The sequence below is a fragment of the Elephas maximus genome, chromosome 14 (assembly GCF_024166365.1).
Source record: "Elephas maximus indicus isolate mEleMax1 chromosome 14, mEleMax1 primary haplotype, whole genome shotgun sequence".
Classification (NCBI taxonomy): Eukaryota; Metazoa; Chordata; class Mammalia; order Proboscidea; family Elephantidae; genus Elephas; species Elephas maximus.
Window position 1 is genome coordinate 30,614,496 of NC_064832.1, and position 18,303 is coordinate 30,632,798.

At 37.2% G+C, this 18,303-nt stretch overlaps 1 protein-coding gene across 2 annotated transcripts in view; it reads right to left on the reverse strand.

Annotated features, from left to right (window-relative positions):
* The window catches only part of RB1 (RB transcriptional corepressor 1), a 208,029-nt gene that overhangs the window by 174,069 nt on the left and 15,657 nt on the right, over nt 1–18,303 (reverse strand). For both annotated transcript variants that reach the window (XM_049853103.1, XM_049853102.1), the window contains exon 3: nt 53–168. In XM_049853103.1, coding sequence (XP_049709060.1) covers nt 53–168 — 116 coding nt within the window. The remainder of the gene's footprint in view (nt 1–52; nt 169–18,303) is intronic.

Consider the following 18,303-nt stretch of genomic DNA (forward strand, 5'->3'; position numbering starts at 1 on the left):
AGAAATAGTTTACTTTAATTGTAGAGGCCTATATTTATGTAAGAAATTTTACCTGGTTTCTATGTTTTTCTGTAGCTCAGTAAAAGTGAATGGCATCTCATCTAGGTCAACTGCTGCAATAAAGATACAGATTCCCCACAGTTTCTTTTTCTTTTGAATATAACCTTCCTGGGAAGAAAAAAAAAAAAAAGGTTCAAAAATTTCATTAAGTCATTCACTCATCGGATACTGTGTTAAAATTGTATTATATATGACTTTTTTTGTTACTCAGTGTCTTAATTATCTAGTGCTGCTATAACAGAAATAACACAAGTGGGTGACTTTAACAAATTTATCTCCTCACAGTTTAGAAGACTGTAAGTCCCAACTCAGGATGCCAGCTCTAGGAAAAGGCTTTCCCTCTCTGTCCACTCTGGGGGAAGGTCCTTATCTCTTCCCAACTTCTGTTCCTTGGTTCCGTAGTCATCTCCATGTGGCTTGGCATCTATCTTTCCCCATCTGCGCTTATTTCTATCCTAACCTGCTCTTTTTATATCTCAAAGACAACTGGCTTAAAACACACCCTACACTGATACTGCCTCATTAATATAACAAAGGAAACCCAATCCCAAATAGGATTATAGCCATAGGTATGTTGTTGTTATTAGGTGCAACTCTATAGGACAGAGTAGAGCTGCTCCACAGGGTTTCAAGGAGCACCTGGTGGATTTGAACCACTGACCTTTCCGGTTAGCAGCCAAGCTCTTGACAGGTATAGGAATTATGATTTGCAACAATACTTCAGAGGATATAATTTAATCCGTAACACTCAGCATAACAAATGTTTTTAAATCCTTAGATCCACAGATACTTGAGAGCATTTTACTCCTACGCTAATAAGAAACACTTGAATTTTATAAGGCCAAAAATTATTAAAATGATCTAAAGGTTAAATTACAACTTACTATAGAAAATTTAGGGGCCAGTCAGTTCTTCAAAGTAAATAATTCTATTTTTCTATAATCTGAATGCCTTAGTTAAAAGATTTCAGAGTCGTAGTATATAATTTTTTTAAAAAAGGCCCACTGTCTTATTCTATTACCCTTCCTTTGCTCTAATTCATTCATTCTTTTATCAATTTATTCATTCAAGTATTGGTTAACCCTGTGGAATTCACATCTCTCTGTGCCTTATGGCTTCTTTGTAAAATGGATATAATACGTATTTCCCTTTGTAACAATCAAATGAGCTCATGTATATAAAACACTCAGGACAGTGCCTGGTACATAATTAGTACTCAATGAGTGACAGCCATCTTTATCATTAAAATAAGGGGTTTTTTCCCCCTAAAAATGTATACCAGCTTCTAAATATGTAAGTTTTTTAGGTAAAATCTAGATTGTATTATTGTCAAGGACTGAATTATGTCCCCTAAAAATGTGTATATCAATTTGGCTGAGCCATTAAGTGATTTTCCCATGTGTTGTAAATCCTGCCTCTATGATGTTAATAAGGGAGGATGGGCAGCAGTTGTGTTAGTGAGGCAGGGCTCAATCTACAAGATTAGATTGTGTCTTGAGGCAACCTCTTGAGATATAAAGGAGAGAAGTAAACAGAGAGGCAGGGGGAACTCATACCACCAAGAAAGCAGTGCCAGGAGCAGAGAGCATCCTTTGGAACCAGGGTCCCTGTGTGGAGAAGCTCCTAGTCCAGGGGAAGATTGATGAGAAGGTCAACAGAGAAAGAAAGCCTTCCTCTATAGCTGATGGCCTGAATTTGGACTTTGAGCCTACTTTACTGTGAGGAAACAAACTTTCTCTTTGTTAAAGCCATCCACTTGTGGTATTTCTGTAATAACAGCACTAGATGACTAAGACAATTATATTATTTGAAAACAAAAGAAATGTCAAATTATCTGAAATTCTACTAAATAGTTGGAACTATTTGCTTACTCTTAAATGGAAATTACAATAGTGCTGAAAAGAAATGTATGGGATGCAATTTTACATTGTTTTGAAATGTCAATTACACAAAATCTTTAGTAAAAAATTGTTCTGGATGATCAAGTTTTATGGATAACAAAAAGCTTACTATCATCCAACTCTAAACTTTTCCTTAATTTTAGCTACTTGGGATACAAATATTTTTAAATTTCCCTTACAATTAAAACTAAAAACTGACAATACCAAGGGCTAGTGAGGATTTAGAGCAACTGGAACACTCAAACATTGCTAGTGAAAATGTAAACTGGTACAAACATTTAGAAGAGAAGTTTGCCAACTTAAACATACCTAGCAATTCCACTACCTATACTTAAAAAAAAAGATACTTAAGCCAAGAAAAATGAAAATACTGTACACAAATGTGCATAGCAGCTTTATTCATAATAGTCAAATCCTGGCAACAACCCAAAAATTCAACAACAGGAGAATGCATATACAAATTGTGGTATATCCAAACAATGTAACATTATACAACAATAAAAAAGGAAAGCTATTAATAAACACAACATGGGTGAATCTCAAAACTATTATGCTGAGAAAAAGAAGGCAGACACAAAAGGGTCCATACTGTATGATTCTGTTCATATGAAATTCTAGAAAAGGCACAACTAATCTTTAATGTCAGAAAGTAGATCAGTGGCTGCTTGAGGGCAGGAGGGAATGTGTTGAGGAATGATTACAAAGGGGAATGAGAAGCTTTTTTAGAATGATGGAAAAGTTCTGTATGTTAACGGTGGTGATTACATCAGTGAATGCATTTATCAAAACTCATCGGTCGGGGGGGGCGCCAATACAGCGGAGCAGCCAGACACTTCCGGTGAACCCTCTTACAACATAAGATTCAAAAAAACAAGTGAAAAGATTATATTTACGACAAGCTAGAAACCATAAACATCAAAGGCAAAGTTAGAAAACAGACTGAGTGGCAGAAGGAGGGAGAGACAATTCAGAAGCGGAAAGGAGTTGCTGGACCTGAATTGATGGGAACCCTCAGGCACCATTCCCGGGAGCGGCTGTGGCAGGCTGGTGGTAGTGTCGGGCTGCAGTTTCCTTAGGGAGAGACATCCAACCACACGGCCTACTCACACTTCCAGAACCAGAGAAGAACAGCGCTCTTGGCAAAAGCTAAGTACTCACATATATTTTACTGTATCCCCCGTCCCGAAGCCAGCTTCAGTGGCTGTCAATTTCCCTGGGCCTGAAATAGGTCCTGCTGCGTGACCTGAGCCATTCTCCCAGGCTTGGAGACAGAATAAATTCATGACTGGTAAAAAGATAATCTGCCAGCTCCACTAACCTGGGGGGCTCAGGACAGAAGCGACTCCTGTCCAGGCATAAACGGTCCATAACTTTGAATACCTTTCCCCCTGCATACACCTATGTGGGCCTATTTCAGGAAAATAGGCCTTTGCTGGCAGACTGCAGCTATTTCAGCTGTGCAGTGGAGAGCAGGGTGTTTGATGACTGACACCACTTTGCCCATTAAACAGTTTCCTCACCTACCCACATCAGGGGCCTAAGGACTGGTGGCTCCACTCAGGTCATCCAGCTACCCACAACTGGGGTCCAAGTATAACTGGTACCTCCCAGTCCTTACAACCAAAAGCACTGGATGCCCAAGGTCCATCTGCAGAACCCACCCACTTATGTGCTCTAGGAAACAGGGATGCGCTTTCTCCACAGACACTCGGGGGATGGTTTTCAGACCCCTGCTTTATTCAGAGCATAAACCCCTGCTGCAACCAGATACTGGAACCTATACCAATCACCCGTGCCCCCTAAGACTGTATGACAGAGCCTGTACCACACACTTGATGACCAACTACCTGGACACCTGAACTAAAACCATACAAGAAAAGTGAATGGACTCTTAGGCTCATATACCTGGTAACAGCTCTAGCCATCTGGTGAGAGGACGTTAGAATTTCAAAGGTGAAAATAATCAAGCTAGCCCACTCAAGCAACCCATTTGGGCATATCAAAATAAAACAAAGCAAGAAGCTAGGAGGCAGTAAGCAAACATAAAATAAACAAATACAATAACTTATAGAAGGCTCGGAGACAACAGTCAATATCAAATCACATAAGGAAGCAAACCATGATCGCTTCAACAAGCTCTCAAAACAAAGACTCAAGGGATCTTCTGGATGAGGTGCCTTCCTGGAATTACCGGATGCAGAATTCAAAAGATTAATATACAGAACTCTTCAAGACATCAGGAAGGAGATCAGGCAATACGCAGAACAAGCCAAGGAATACAAAGATAAAGCAGTTTCAGAAGTTAAGAAGGTTCTTCAAGAATATAATGGAAAATTTAATAAGGTGCAAGAATCCATAGAGATAGCAATCAGAAATTCAGAATATTAACAATTAAATTACAAAATTAGACAACTCATCAATAGAAAGTCAGAGGAGCAGAACTGAGCAAGTGGAAGGTAGAATTTGTAAGACTGAAGATAAAGTACTTGCCACCAATATACTTAAAGAAAAATCAGATAAAAGTATTTAAAAAAAATGAAGAAACCCTAAGAATCATGTGGGACTCTATCAAGAGAAATAAGCTACAAGTTATTGGAGTACCAGAACAGGAAGGGAAAACAAAAAATACAGAGAGAATTGTTGAAGATTTGTTGGCAAAACCATCTCTGATATCATGAAAGATGAGAAGATATATCTACCCAAGATGCTCATCAAACTCCAAATAAGATAGATTCTAAAAGAAAGTCACCATAATCAAGCTTGTCAAAACCAAAGATAAAGAGAGAATTTTAAAATCAGCTAGGGACAAATGAAAAGTCACCTACAAAGGAGAGTCACTAAGAATAAGCTCGGAGTACCAGGCAGAAACTATGCAGGCTAGAAGGCACTGAAGGAAAAAAAACTGCTATCCAACAATCATGTATCCAGCAAAACTGTCTCTCAAATATGAAGGCAAAATTAGGACATTTCCAGATAAACAAAAGTGTGGAGAATTTGTAAAAACCAAACCAGAACTACAAGAAATACTAAAGGGAGTTCTCTGGTTAGAAAATCAATAATAATAGATATCAACCCAAAACTGGAACACTGGACAAAGCAATCAGATGTCAACCCAGGTAGGGACATCACAAAAATAAATCAAGATTTTAAAAAATGCTCAAAACAGGGAAAGAGCAATGTCTTTATGTAAAACAAGACAACATTAAAACAATAAAGAGGGACTAAGAAATGCAGTCATAGATCTTTCATAGGGAGAGGAAGACAAGGTGATATAAAGAAATAAGAGTTAGGTTTAAACTTGGAAAAATAGGGGTAAATATTAAAGGTAACCACAAAGGAGACTAACAATCCTACTCATCAAAATACAATACAAAAAAAAAAATAGAGAGTCAGCAGAAACAAAATCAACTACAATGAATAAGAGGAAAAGAAAATACATAAAGGTAAGCTACTCACCACAAAAAATTAAGGGGGAAAAAGAAACTGTCAACAACACACAAAAAAAGAATCAAAATGGCAACACTAAACTCATACCTATCCATAATACACTGAATGTAAATGGACTAAATGCACCAATAAAGTGACAGAGGGTGGCAGAATGGATTAAAAACATGATCCGTCTATATGCTGCCTACAAGAGACACACGTTAGACTTAGAGACACAAACAAACTAAAACTCAAAAGATGGGAAAAAAATATATCAAGCAAACGACAATCAAAAAGAGCAGGAGTGGCAATATTAATCTCTGACAAAATAGACTTTAAAGTTAAATCCACCACAAAGGATAAGGAAGGACACTATATAATGATTAAAGGGGCAATATACTAGGGGGATATAGCCATATTAAATATTTATGCCCCCAATGACAGGGCTGCAAGATACATAAAACATACTCTAACAGCACTGAAAAGTGAGACAGACAGCTCCACAATTACAGTAGGAGATTTCAACCCACTGCTTTCGGTGAAGGGCAGAACATCCAGAAAGAAGCTCAATAAAGGCATGGAAGATCTAAATGCCACAATCAACTAACTTGACCACATAGACATATACAGAACACTCTACCCAACAGCAGCCAAGTATACTTTTTTTTTCCCAAAGCACATGGAACATTCTCTAAAATAGACCACTTATTAGATCATAAAGCAAGCCTTAGCAGAATCCAAAGCATCAAAATATTACAAACCATATTCTCCAACCATAAGGCCACAAAAGTAGAAATCAACAACAGAAAAAGCAGGGAAAACAAATCAAGCACTTGGAAACGGAAAAATACCCTGATCGAAAAAAGACTGGGTTATAGAATACATCATAAATGGAATAAAGAAATTCATAGAATCCAATGTGAATGAAAACACTTCCTATCAGAACCTTTGGGACACAGCGAAAGCAGTGCTCAGAGGTCAACTTACATCGATAAATGCACACATACAAAAGGAAGAAAGGGCCAAAATCAAAGAATTATCCCTACAACTTGAACAAACAGAAAGAGAGCAACAAAAGAAACCCACAGGCACCAGAAGAAAACAAACAATAAAAATTAGAGCAGAATTCAATGAAATAGAGAACAGAAAAACAATTCAAAGAGTTAACAAGACCAAAAGCTGGCTCTTTGAAAAAATTTTAAAAATTGATAAACCATTGACCAAACTGACAAATGATGAACAAGAGAGGAAGCAAATAACCCGAATAAGAAATGAGATGGGCGATAGTACAACAGACCCAACTGGAATTAAAAGAATCATATCAGATTACTATGAAAAATTGTACTCTAACAAATTTGGAAACCTAGAAGAAATGGATGAATTTCTACAAACACACTACCTACCTAAACTAACACAAACAGAGGTAGAACAACTAAATAAACCCATAACAAAGAAGAGACTGAAAAGGTAATCAAAAAAACTCCCAACAAAAAAAAAGCCCTGGCCCGGACGGATTCACCGCAGAGTTCAGAGAAGAGTTAACACCACTACTACTAAAGGTATTTCAGAGCATAGAAAAGGACAGAATACTTCCAAACTCATTCTATGAAGCCAGCATATCCCCATACCAAAACCAGGCAAAGACACCACAAAAAAAGAAAATTATAGAAATATAGAAAAAAAAAAAAATTTTTTTTTTTTATAGCCCTCATGAACTTAGATGCAAAAATCCTCAACAAAATTCTGGCCAATAGAACTCAACAACATCTCAAAAAAATAATTCACCATGACCAAGTGGGATTCATACCAGGTATGCAGGCATGGTTCAACATTAGAAAAACAATTAATGTAATCCATCATATAAATAAAACAAAAGACAAGAACCACATGATCTTATCAATTGATGCAGAAAAGGCATTTCACAAAGTTCAATACCCATTCATGATAAAAACTCTCAGTAAAACAGGGATACAAGAAAAATTTCTCAACATAGTAAAGGGCATTTATACAAAGCTAACAGCCAACATCACCCTAAATGGAGAGAGCCTGAAAGCATTTCCCTTGAGATTGGGAACCAGACTAGGATGCCCTTTACCACCACTCTTATTAAACATGGTGCTGGAGGTCCTAGCCAGAGCAATTAGGCTACATAAAGAAATAAAGGGCATCCGGATTGGTAAGGACGAAGTAAAAGTATCTCTATCTGTAGACGACATGATCTTATACAAAGAATACCCTAAAGAATCCTCAAGAAAACTACTGAAACTAATAGAAGAGTTCAGCAGAGTATCAGGATACAAGATAAACATTCAAAAATCAGTTGGATTCCTCTACATCAACAAAAAGAACATTGAAGAGGAAATCACCAAATCAATACTATTTACAGTAGCCCCCAAGAAGATAAAATACTTAGGAATAAATCCTAACAGAGACATAAAAGACCTATACAAAGAAAACTACAAGACACTACTGCAAGAAACCAAAAGAGACCTACATAAGTGGAAAAACATACCTTGCTCATGGATAGGAAGACTTAACATCGTAAAAATGTCCACTCTACCAAAAGTCATCTATAGATACAACCCAATTCCGATCTAAATTCCAATGACATTTTTTAATGAGATGGAGAAACAAATCACCAACTTCATATCGAAGGTAAAAAGGCCCCGGATAAGTAAAGCATTACTGAAAAAGAAGAACAAAGTGGGAGGCCTCACTCTACCTGATTTTAGAACCTATTTATATTACCACAGTAGTCAAAACAGCTTGGGACTGGTACAACAACACAGACATAGATGAATGGAACAGGATTGAGAATCCAGACATAAGCCCACTCACATATGTGCAGCAGCTGATATTTGACAAAGGCCCAAAGTCAGTTAAATGGTGAAAAGACAGTCTTTTTAACAAATCGTGCTGGCATAACTGGATATCTATCAGCAAAAAAATGAAAGAAGACCCATACCTCACACCATGCACAAAAATGAACTCAAAATGGATCAAAGACGTTAATATAAAATCTAAAATGATAAAGATCATGGAAGAAAAAATAGGGACAATGCTGGGAGCCCTGATACATGGCATAAACAGTATACAAAACATTACTAACAATGCAGAAGAGAAACTAGACAACTGGGAGCTCCTAAAAATGAAATACTTAAGCTCATCCAATGACTTCCCCAAAAGAGTAAAAACGTTACCTACTGACTAGGAAAAAGTTTTTAGCTATGACATTTCTGATCAGCATCTGATCTAAAAAATCTACATGATACTGCAAAAACTCAACTATAAAAAGACATATAACCCAATTAAAAAATGGGCAAAGGATATGACCAGGCACTTCACTAAAGAAGACATTCAGGTAGCTAATAGATACATGAGGAAATGTTCACAATCATTAGCCATTAGAGAAATGCAAATCAAAACTGCAATGAGATACCATCTCACGCCAATAAGGCTGGCATTAATCAAAAAAAAAAAAAACACAAAATAATAAATGTTGGAGAGGTTGTAGAGAGACTGGAACACTTATACACTGCTGGTGGGAATGTAAAATGGTACAACCACTTTGGAAATCAATTGGGCGCTTCCTTAAAAAGCTAGAAATAAAACTACCATACGATCGAGCAATCCTATTCCTTGGACTATATCCTAGAGAAATAAGAGCCTTTACATGAACAGATCTATTCACACCCATGTTCACTGCATCATTGTTTACAATAGCAAAAAGATGGAAGCAACCAAGGTGAACATCAACAGATGAATGGATAAATTATGGTATATTCACACAACGGAATACTACACATTGATAAAGAAAAATGATGAATCCGTGAAACATTTAATAACATGGAGGAATCTGGGAGGCATTATAATCAGTGAAATTAGTCAGGTGCAAAAGGACAAATACTGCATAAGATCACTATTATAAGAACTGGAGAAACAGTTTAAACAGAGAAGAAAATATTCTTTGATGGTTACAAGGCAGGAGGGAGGGAAGGAGAGGGGCACTAATTAGATAGTAGATAAGAACTATTTTAGGTGACTGGAAAGACAACACACAATACAGGGGAGGTCAGCACAACTGGACTAAACCAAAAGCAAAGAAGGCTCCTGAATAAACTAAACGCTTCGAAGGCCAGCATAGCAGGGCCAGGGGTTTGGGGACCATGGTTTCAGGGGACATGTAATTCAATTGGCATAATAAAATCTATTAACAAAACATTCTGCATCCCACTTTGAAAACTGGCGTCTGGGGTCTTAAACGCTAGCAAGCAGCCATCTACGATGCATAAATTGGTCTCAATCCACCTGGATCAAAGGAGAATGAACACCAAGGACACAAGGTAATTATGAGCCCAAGAGACAGAAAGGTCCACATAAACCAGAGACTACGTCATCCTGAGACCAGAAGAACTAGATGGTGCCCTGCTAAAACAGATGACTTCCCTGACAGGGAACACAACAGAGGACCCGAGCAGTGGGGTGCAGACCCCAAATTCTCATAAAAAGACCAGACTTAATGGTCCGACTGAGACTAGAAGGACCCCTGAGGTCATGGTCCCCAGACCTTCTGTTAGCCCAAGACAGGAACCACTCCCAAAGCCAACTTTTCAGACAGGGATTGGACTGGACGACAAGATAGTAAATGATACTGGTGAAGAGTGAGCTTCTTGGATCAAGTAGACCCATGAGACTCTGTGGGTAGCTCCTGTCTGGAGAAGAGATGAGAGGGCAGATGGGGTCAGAAGCTGGCCGAGTGGACACGAAAACAGAGAGTGAAGGGAAGGAGTGTGCTGTCTAATTAGAGGGAGAGCAACTAGGAGTGTATAGCAAGGTGTATATAAGCTTTTGTACGAGAGACTGACTTCGTTTGTAAACTTTCACTTAAAGCACAATAAAATTTTTTTTTTAAAAACATCATTAAATTCTAGCGTACGTAAATTATACCTTAATAAATTTGATTTTAAAATATACTACATACTTGCCATTACTGAAACTGAACAAAGTATATGTTTTTTGATTGTTATATACTATACTTTTAAGTAAACTACATTTTACTTCCACTCAGAGGCACCTCGGAGACAGGTCTGGCAATTTGCTTCTAAAAGCTCACAGCCTTGAAAATCCTATGGAGCAGTTCTGCTTTGCACACAGGGTTGCCATGAATCGGAATCAACTCAACAGCAGTTAACACCCATAATATTTTACTTATATTTTTTATATGCTATGTTTATATATATACATACATACATATATATACATATACACATTTCATTAAAAGGGCAGCAGTTCGAACCCACCAGCCACTCCTTGGGAGAAAGATGTGGCAGTCTGCTCCCATGAAGATTTATAGCCTTGGAAACCCTATGAGGCAGTTCTCCTCTGCCCTATAGGGTCACCATGAGTCAGAATCAACTCAACAGCAGTGGCTTTGGGCTTTTTATTATATATACTATATATTTTACATAGTAGATTTTATGTTTTAGTTATTAAATTAAAATGCTTATATTTTGACTTTTATTATAATATATAGTATATTCAGACTATACGTACTATATAAATATATATATATAAAGTATAAGTCAGAACTGACTTGACAGCAATGGGTTTGGTTTCATATACTATTAAGTATACTATATTTTAATAAACATCAATTTTATGTCAATTTCTCAGGAGTTTTTATATAGTAAATTACCAAGCCCATTGTTAATGAGTTGATACTGACTCATAGTGACCCTACAGGACAGAGTAGAGCTGCCTAGCAGGATTTCCTAGGCTATAATCTTTACGGAAGCAGACCGCCACATCTTTCTCCTATGAAATGGCTGTGGGTTTGAACTGCCAACCTTTCAGTTAAGTACTTAACCACTGTGCTTCCAGTCTACAATAAACAACCACCAACTGCCTTGATTTTTTAATTTTTATGCTTACTTCTTATATTTTTAGTTATTTTCCTTACTCTCAAGCTATCACCTGTTCAACCTAACTGCTTTCAGCAACTTCAGTCTTTCTTTTAATCTTTTAAAGATTGAGAAACCAAGTAAGTGGTCAACTTTGTGTATGTTATTTGTTCATTTTTCTCAAAGAATAAATTTTTTTAGCACACTGCCAACACAATTCTACACAAAGCCATTTGATATGATAATTTGCCTAAATGAAACGTATAGACTCTTATTTTTTAGGAACTGATGAATTTCTGATAGCCAAATATGTGAAATTATTTCAGATGATTTATAAAGCTTGTTGTTGTTGCAGCTACATTTCAATTAACTCCACATTTGAATAAAGTGTTTTTCCTTACTCATTTACATTCATGTACAGAAGAAAAATAAATCTTCTTTTAGGCTTAAGACTAAAAAGCACATGAGAAACAACCTAAGTGCCCATTAGCATATGAATAAATAAACAAATTGTGGAACATACATTCAGTGGAATACTATGCAGCTATAAAGAATAATGATGTGTTTGAGAAACATTATAACATGGATGAATCTGGAGGACATTATGCATGAAATAAGTCAATCACAAAAGGACAAATATTGAATGATCTCACTTTTATCAAAAGAAAAGAATAGGTATATTTACAGAAAACAACATACTTTGGTGGTTACCAGGAATGGGAGGGTGAAGAGGGGGAATCACTTTCTAGACAGCAGATACTTGTTATTTTTGGTGATGGGAAAGGCAATACCAAATGCAGGTGAAGTCTGCACAACTTGACCAAGGCAAATGATGACACTAAGAAGTACTCAGGAATAAAGGACATTATTGGAAAATACTGTAATATATAGAGTTTTGCAACAGCAGCAGTATCAACCAAAAAATATATGTGTGGTTACACAGGTAGATATGTATGCATATACACCTATAAAAAGGCATATGTGTGTACATATGTGTACATGTATAGGTTCATACACGTTTGTGCTGTATATATACTCATATATACAATAAAGCACGTAATGGGCACAGTTACAGATACTTCCTAGATATAATCAAATGCCTTGTGGGATTGGCTTACTGTGTTTGAAGACTTAGGACCATAGTCTTGTGGGACAGCTCAGTCAGTTAGCATAACACAGTTCATAAAGTTTAAGTTCTACATCCTAGTCTGGCAAGTAGCATCTGGGGTCTTAAAAGCTTACAAATGGCCATCTAAGATACAACTATTGATCTCTACCCACTTGGAGTGAAAGATAAAGAAAAAAACCAAAGACACAAAGAAGAAACCACAGGATTAATAGTATACATGACCCATGGCCTCACCTATCCTGAGACCAGAAAAATTAGATGGTGCCCAGCTACCACTGTCGACTGTTCTGACCAGATGAAATAGAGAAAACGTGAATTCTCAACAAAGGCCAGACTTACTGAATTGATAGAGAGCAGAGGAACCCCGAAGACTGTCACCCTGAGACACCCTTTAAACCTGGAACTGGAACCACTTCCAGAGGTCACCTTTCAGTTAAATAACAGATAAGCTCATAAAATAAACAGTATCACCCATGAGTACTGTGCTCTTTAAAAAAAGAAAAATCCATTATATGAGATTTAGGGTCAACATTTACCCAAAAGCAAAGATGAGAAGGTAAGTGAGGGCAGAGAAGCTAAATTAATGGAACTAGAATCACCAGAATGGAAATAATGAGAATGTTGACACATTGTGAAAAATGTAACCATATCACTGAAGAATATACATAGAAATTGTTAAATAGGATCCTAATTTGCTTTGTAAACTTTCACCAAAAACACAATAAAATCTTATTTTTAAAAAAGCATATTAGATATTTTAATCACCTATGTTTGATTTAGTTCTTTAGTGGGAACCAGAACATAGATGCAATCAATAGTATAAAACTGGATGATTCACATAGCAAATGTAAATGATCCGTATCCTAGGAGAGAATCCTAGAAGTGCAATCTCTAGATTAAAATATTTCTATATATATGTGAAGGGCTTGCATTTGTTTGTAACCAATAAAACCCATGATAAGCTTATACCTGGATGCCATCAAGATTTATTAAAGGGAAACTTTTTTATATAACCATGAATACTAGACTCTATTACAAATTCCTACTGTATAAAATATTTTGTTCATTTTTTTCCAAAACAACAGATTTTATCAGGACACAGTCCACAAAATTCAACACAAGACCATTTAATACAAATAATGCCTAAATGAAAAAATCAGTCTAACCACCAAATTTACAACCATTTAAAATCACATCTCTATCTTCATCAAGATTGCTTTTTATCAACTCTAACTGGCTCCAACCCCACTCTGGACCACATTGTCTCTCATCTCCTTCAAAAACCAAAACCCTGTTGCCGTCAAGTAGATTCCAACTCATAGCAACCGGACAGGACATAGTAGAACAGCCCCATAGGATTTCCAGGGAGTGGCTGGTGAATTCAAACTGCTAACCTTTTGGTTAGCAGCCATATTTCTTAACTGCTGCACCACCAGGGCTCCCATCTCCTTCAAGACCTTACATATTAATTCCTCCTTCTGTCTTTTATATTGCTCTAACCATTCTCTCTCTAAAAGTTTCTTTCCCTCTGGTTACAAACAAAATCAAATCACCTTAAATTAAAAAAAAACTCCCTCCACCCCTGGTCCTTATCAAGCTACTGTCCTCATGACACACACACTCCCCCTTTCACTCTACATGCACACCTCACTATACACTCTCACAGCACACATATACTGCACCCAACGGACGCATTCACACCCCTCTCATAAACACTATCCTACTGAGGCTCTTTGTTAAGTCTCCAAAGTTCTCTGCCTTTCTATATCAAATGGCCTTTCCAGTTTCAATTACAAAGATCGCTTACGCAGCATCCAACACCGTTGAAATTTAACTCCCCCACATCTCTATGAAATTTTTTATCCTATGCTTCTGAAATACTCTAACACCCTTATTCCCTTTTCTTTCTCCTTCACAATTTTTTTTAGTGTTTCCTAACCACTTTTTTCTACCTTCTCTTCAGTGTCCCTGGGTGGTGCAAACGATTAACGCACTCGGCTGCTAAACAATAGGTTGGATGTTCAAGTCCACCCAAAGGCATCTCGGAAGGAAAGTCTGGAGATTTACTTCTGAAAAATCAGCCACTGTAAACCCTATGGGGCGCAGTTCTACCCTGACAAACACAGCGTCACCATGAGTTGGATCAACTTGACAGCACCTGGTCTTGTCGTTTTTGCTTTTCCTTAGCTATCTCATCCACTGCCAGATGGTTCTCATATTTCACCTCCCAATTTCCAGCCCTGATTGCTCTCTCAAGCTCCAGGCCCTATTTCCTAGTGGCAATTTACAACCTAAAATCTGTAACTGATTTGTATTCTTTAAGATTTTAATGAGAATTATGAAAAGGTTCAGAACAGCACCTTAAAAATTACTAAAACAGAAGAAAAATAATTCTTCCAACTCAGCCAACAGAATCACCAAAAGACAAAGTAGAACACAAAGAAAAAAGTGGGCAAAGGACAAGAAAAGCATTTTTCAAAAGAAAAAACAGTACTTTTCAATAAACATACTTGAAAGTGCTAAACTTCTGAATGCCAAGTGAGGGACAATTTGTTAATATTCATCAGGATCCTTAAAATAGCTCCTATACTTTTATATCTAAGAGTTAACCCAATGCAAATAATCATAGATGTGAGTCCAGCTTTAATGTCATGGATGTTCAAAGATTTTTAATAGCAAAAAAATACTGGGGAAAGCCTAAATATCTTAAAATAGAATGGCTAAATTACGATAGATTTATAACATAGAATACTACTCACACTTAAAACATTTTCAAAGCATATTTACAAGAAATATGTGAAAATACTCAAGCTATAATGTTAAGATAAATTCTGTGTATATTTTGATTACAATTTTGTGTAAAAGAAAAAAGAAGGAAGAAAAGGCAAAAATACATCAAAATGTTAATGATTATCACTAGGCAGTAAGTTTATGAATGATTTTCATTAATCCTGGATGAAAAAAAATTTTTTTTTCTGGATATATTTTCTAAATTATCTATAATGATAAAGTAGTGGAAAAAGTTAAGTCAACAAAAAAAGTTCTAAATTTTCATAAAACAAGAAATAAATTAGAAATAATCTCAAGAAAAATCTTAAAATACCAAAATTTTAATTACATATTGTGTTAGTTATAGAGTGTGGCTATAACACAAATACCACAAGTGGATGGCTTTGACAAACAAATTTATTCTCTTGCAGTTAAGGAGACTAGAAATCCAAACTGAGGGCACCAGCTCCAGGGGAAGGCTTTCTCTCTCTGTTGGTTCCTTGTCTCCTTTCAACATCAGTGGGCCTACCTTTCTTTGGAAATCTCCACGTCTTGGCACCAGTCTTTCCCTGGGTCTAGGACTTTCTCAGCACAGGGGTCCTGGATCCAAAGGGCGCGCTCTACTCCTGGCTCTTCTTTCTTAGAGGCAGGAGGTCCCTATCTCTGCTTGCTTCTCTCTCATTTTACCTCTTGTAAGATAAAAGGTGATGCAGGCCACTTCCCAGGGAAACTCCCCTTATGTGGGATCAGGGCTGTGACCTGATTAAGGCTATTGCATCCAACCTAATTCTCTTTAACATAATCTAATCTTACCTCATCAACCACAGACAGATATTAGGATTTACAATACATAGGACAATTACATCAGGTCACAAAACAGAGAACCATCACACAATACTGGGGATCATGGCTTAGCCAAGTTGACACATATTTTGAGGGGACATAATTCAATCCATGACAAATACATTACAGTTTAAATCAAAATCTACAACCAACACCTGAAAAGGCTACCTATTACACACCCACTCTTCACTTATCGACATGGTTAGGTTCCAAAGACCAGGACACTATGCAAAAATCAGCATTATGCAAAAACGGAGGATGACCACATCAGATCACAAAATGGAGGATGACTACATTATTACCTAACTGCCAAATTACATCATTATATAATGGCCAAATTACATCATTACGTAACAGCCAAATTACATCATTACATAACTACCAAATCACTGAGAATCATGGCCCAGGCAAGTTGACACATAGCCTTAACCATCACAGCCAGCATTACTCCCACCTCACAGCACCTCAGCGTTCATTACTGCCAGACTTACACCGTTAATGTGCAAAATTGTTGGACAGTAGATTTTTTTACTATTGTCATAAATGCAAATTGTTGGGTAACAAGATGGTCAATAAGTGAGAAGTAGGTGCACTACCAAGCAGTTGAGTTCATTTGAACCGCCGTAATAATAAGGGTTCAGTGGTAGAATTCTTGTCTTCCGTGCAGGAGACATCGGTTCAACTTCCGGTGAACGCACCTCACGCGGAGCCCCCACTTATCTATCAGTGGAAACTTGTGTGTTGCTATGATACTGCCTAGGTTTCAGCAGAACTTCCAGATTAAGATAGACTATGAAGAAAAGCCTGGCAACCTACTTCCAAAAATCAGCCAAAGAAAATCCTAGGGATACAACAGTTCGATCCACAACTAATCATGGTGACAGTGCAGGACTGGGGAGCACTTCCTTCCATTATGCAAGGGTCACCATGAGTCAGGCCAACTTCGGGCAGTCAACAACAATGGCAACCCCTAATCAGCAACGGGTTCTCCTTGGTTTTTTGACAATGCATTAACTTATAAAAGAGCTCCACCAAGTGGTTACATAAATAATCTTGGAAACATCAGAATTATGATAACTGACGGCAGTGAGTGAGTGAATGTGAACTTAAACTGCAATTTTAAAAGTTAAAAGTACTATTATCTCTAGTCTGCCTTATTAAACACCACCAACGTGAAAATAAGCCAAAATAAATGTGCTTCCTACCTAAGAATAAAAAGAATACATTCCTATACTTGATTCATGGGACTATACTGATTAGTAGTAAGGTTACAAGTTAAACATATTACAGGAATGGCAGGGATAAGAACTTTCTTCTGTCAACTACTACTGGATCTCCTCACCCAGTAAATATAGGAACAGAAAGGATAGTATACTAATATTCCCGAAATACCTCCCTCTCACTAGCATATCAGCTGACCGCAGTCTGGTTATAATTCCTTGATATGCACAGAAGCTGTAAAAGGCAAGAGTGGCATAGCTAAGAAGAATGCAAAAGCTAACCTTGCTTGTACTGTGTCACATTTTTGATACACAGTGTAGGGGTAAACCCCACCTGAATCAGCTATCCCTTACAAAATGCCTTCATGGGACAGGAGTTCATTTTACACCCAAAAAAAACATATGTCTGGCAAGTTCAGACTTCCCTTGCCTCTGCCCAAGAGATGAGCCCAGGAACTCCCTCTCTTAAAAACTCTCACAGAATTCAACGCACAGGCCTATCTGAGCACTTAATTGAACTGTGTTTTACTTGCTTTCTCATTTGTCCATATTGCAGCTACTCTGTAAGCATCATGAAGGCAGGGGAATTATATCTAATTCACTATTATATGCCAAAAGCCTAGTACAGTGCCCAAAACTAACTTCATATTAAATGGGCAATTATTTAAAAAAAAAAAATTAAAAGCAGTAGCAATGGCCATATTCCAATGCAGGATAGAGTGGTGGCTTTTTTTTTTTTCCTTTATTTTATTTTTTTAATATGCTCAGAGAAACAAGCAGCAATTGAACCACTAGTACAAAGTATACGGAAAGACCGTTGGTTCTACTACAGTTGCTTCCACTCAAAGGCAACTAACAACGAGAATAGTTCCTTCGCTCCCATTCACCTATGGATGACTAACCAGTGAGCATCAGCAAGGGTAAATGACACAGAGATATGACATTACGGACCTCATTTTCTAAACAGATAATGAGTAACTGACCGAGAACTTAGTTTCTGGTCAAGCTCTCTGGTTAGTTTGAGCCCAAGGCCCAAAGATGAGCAATCCAATATG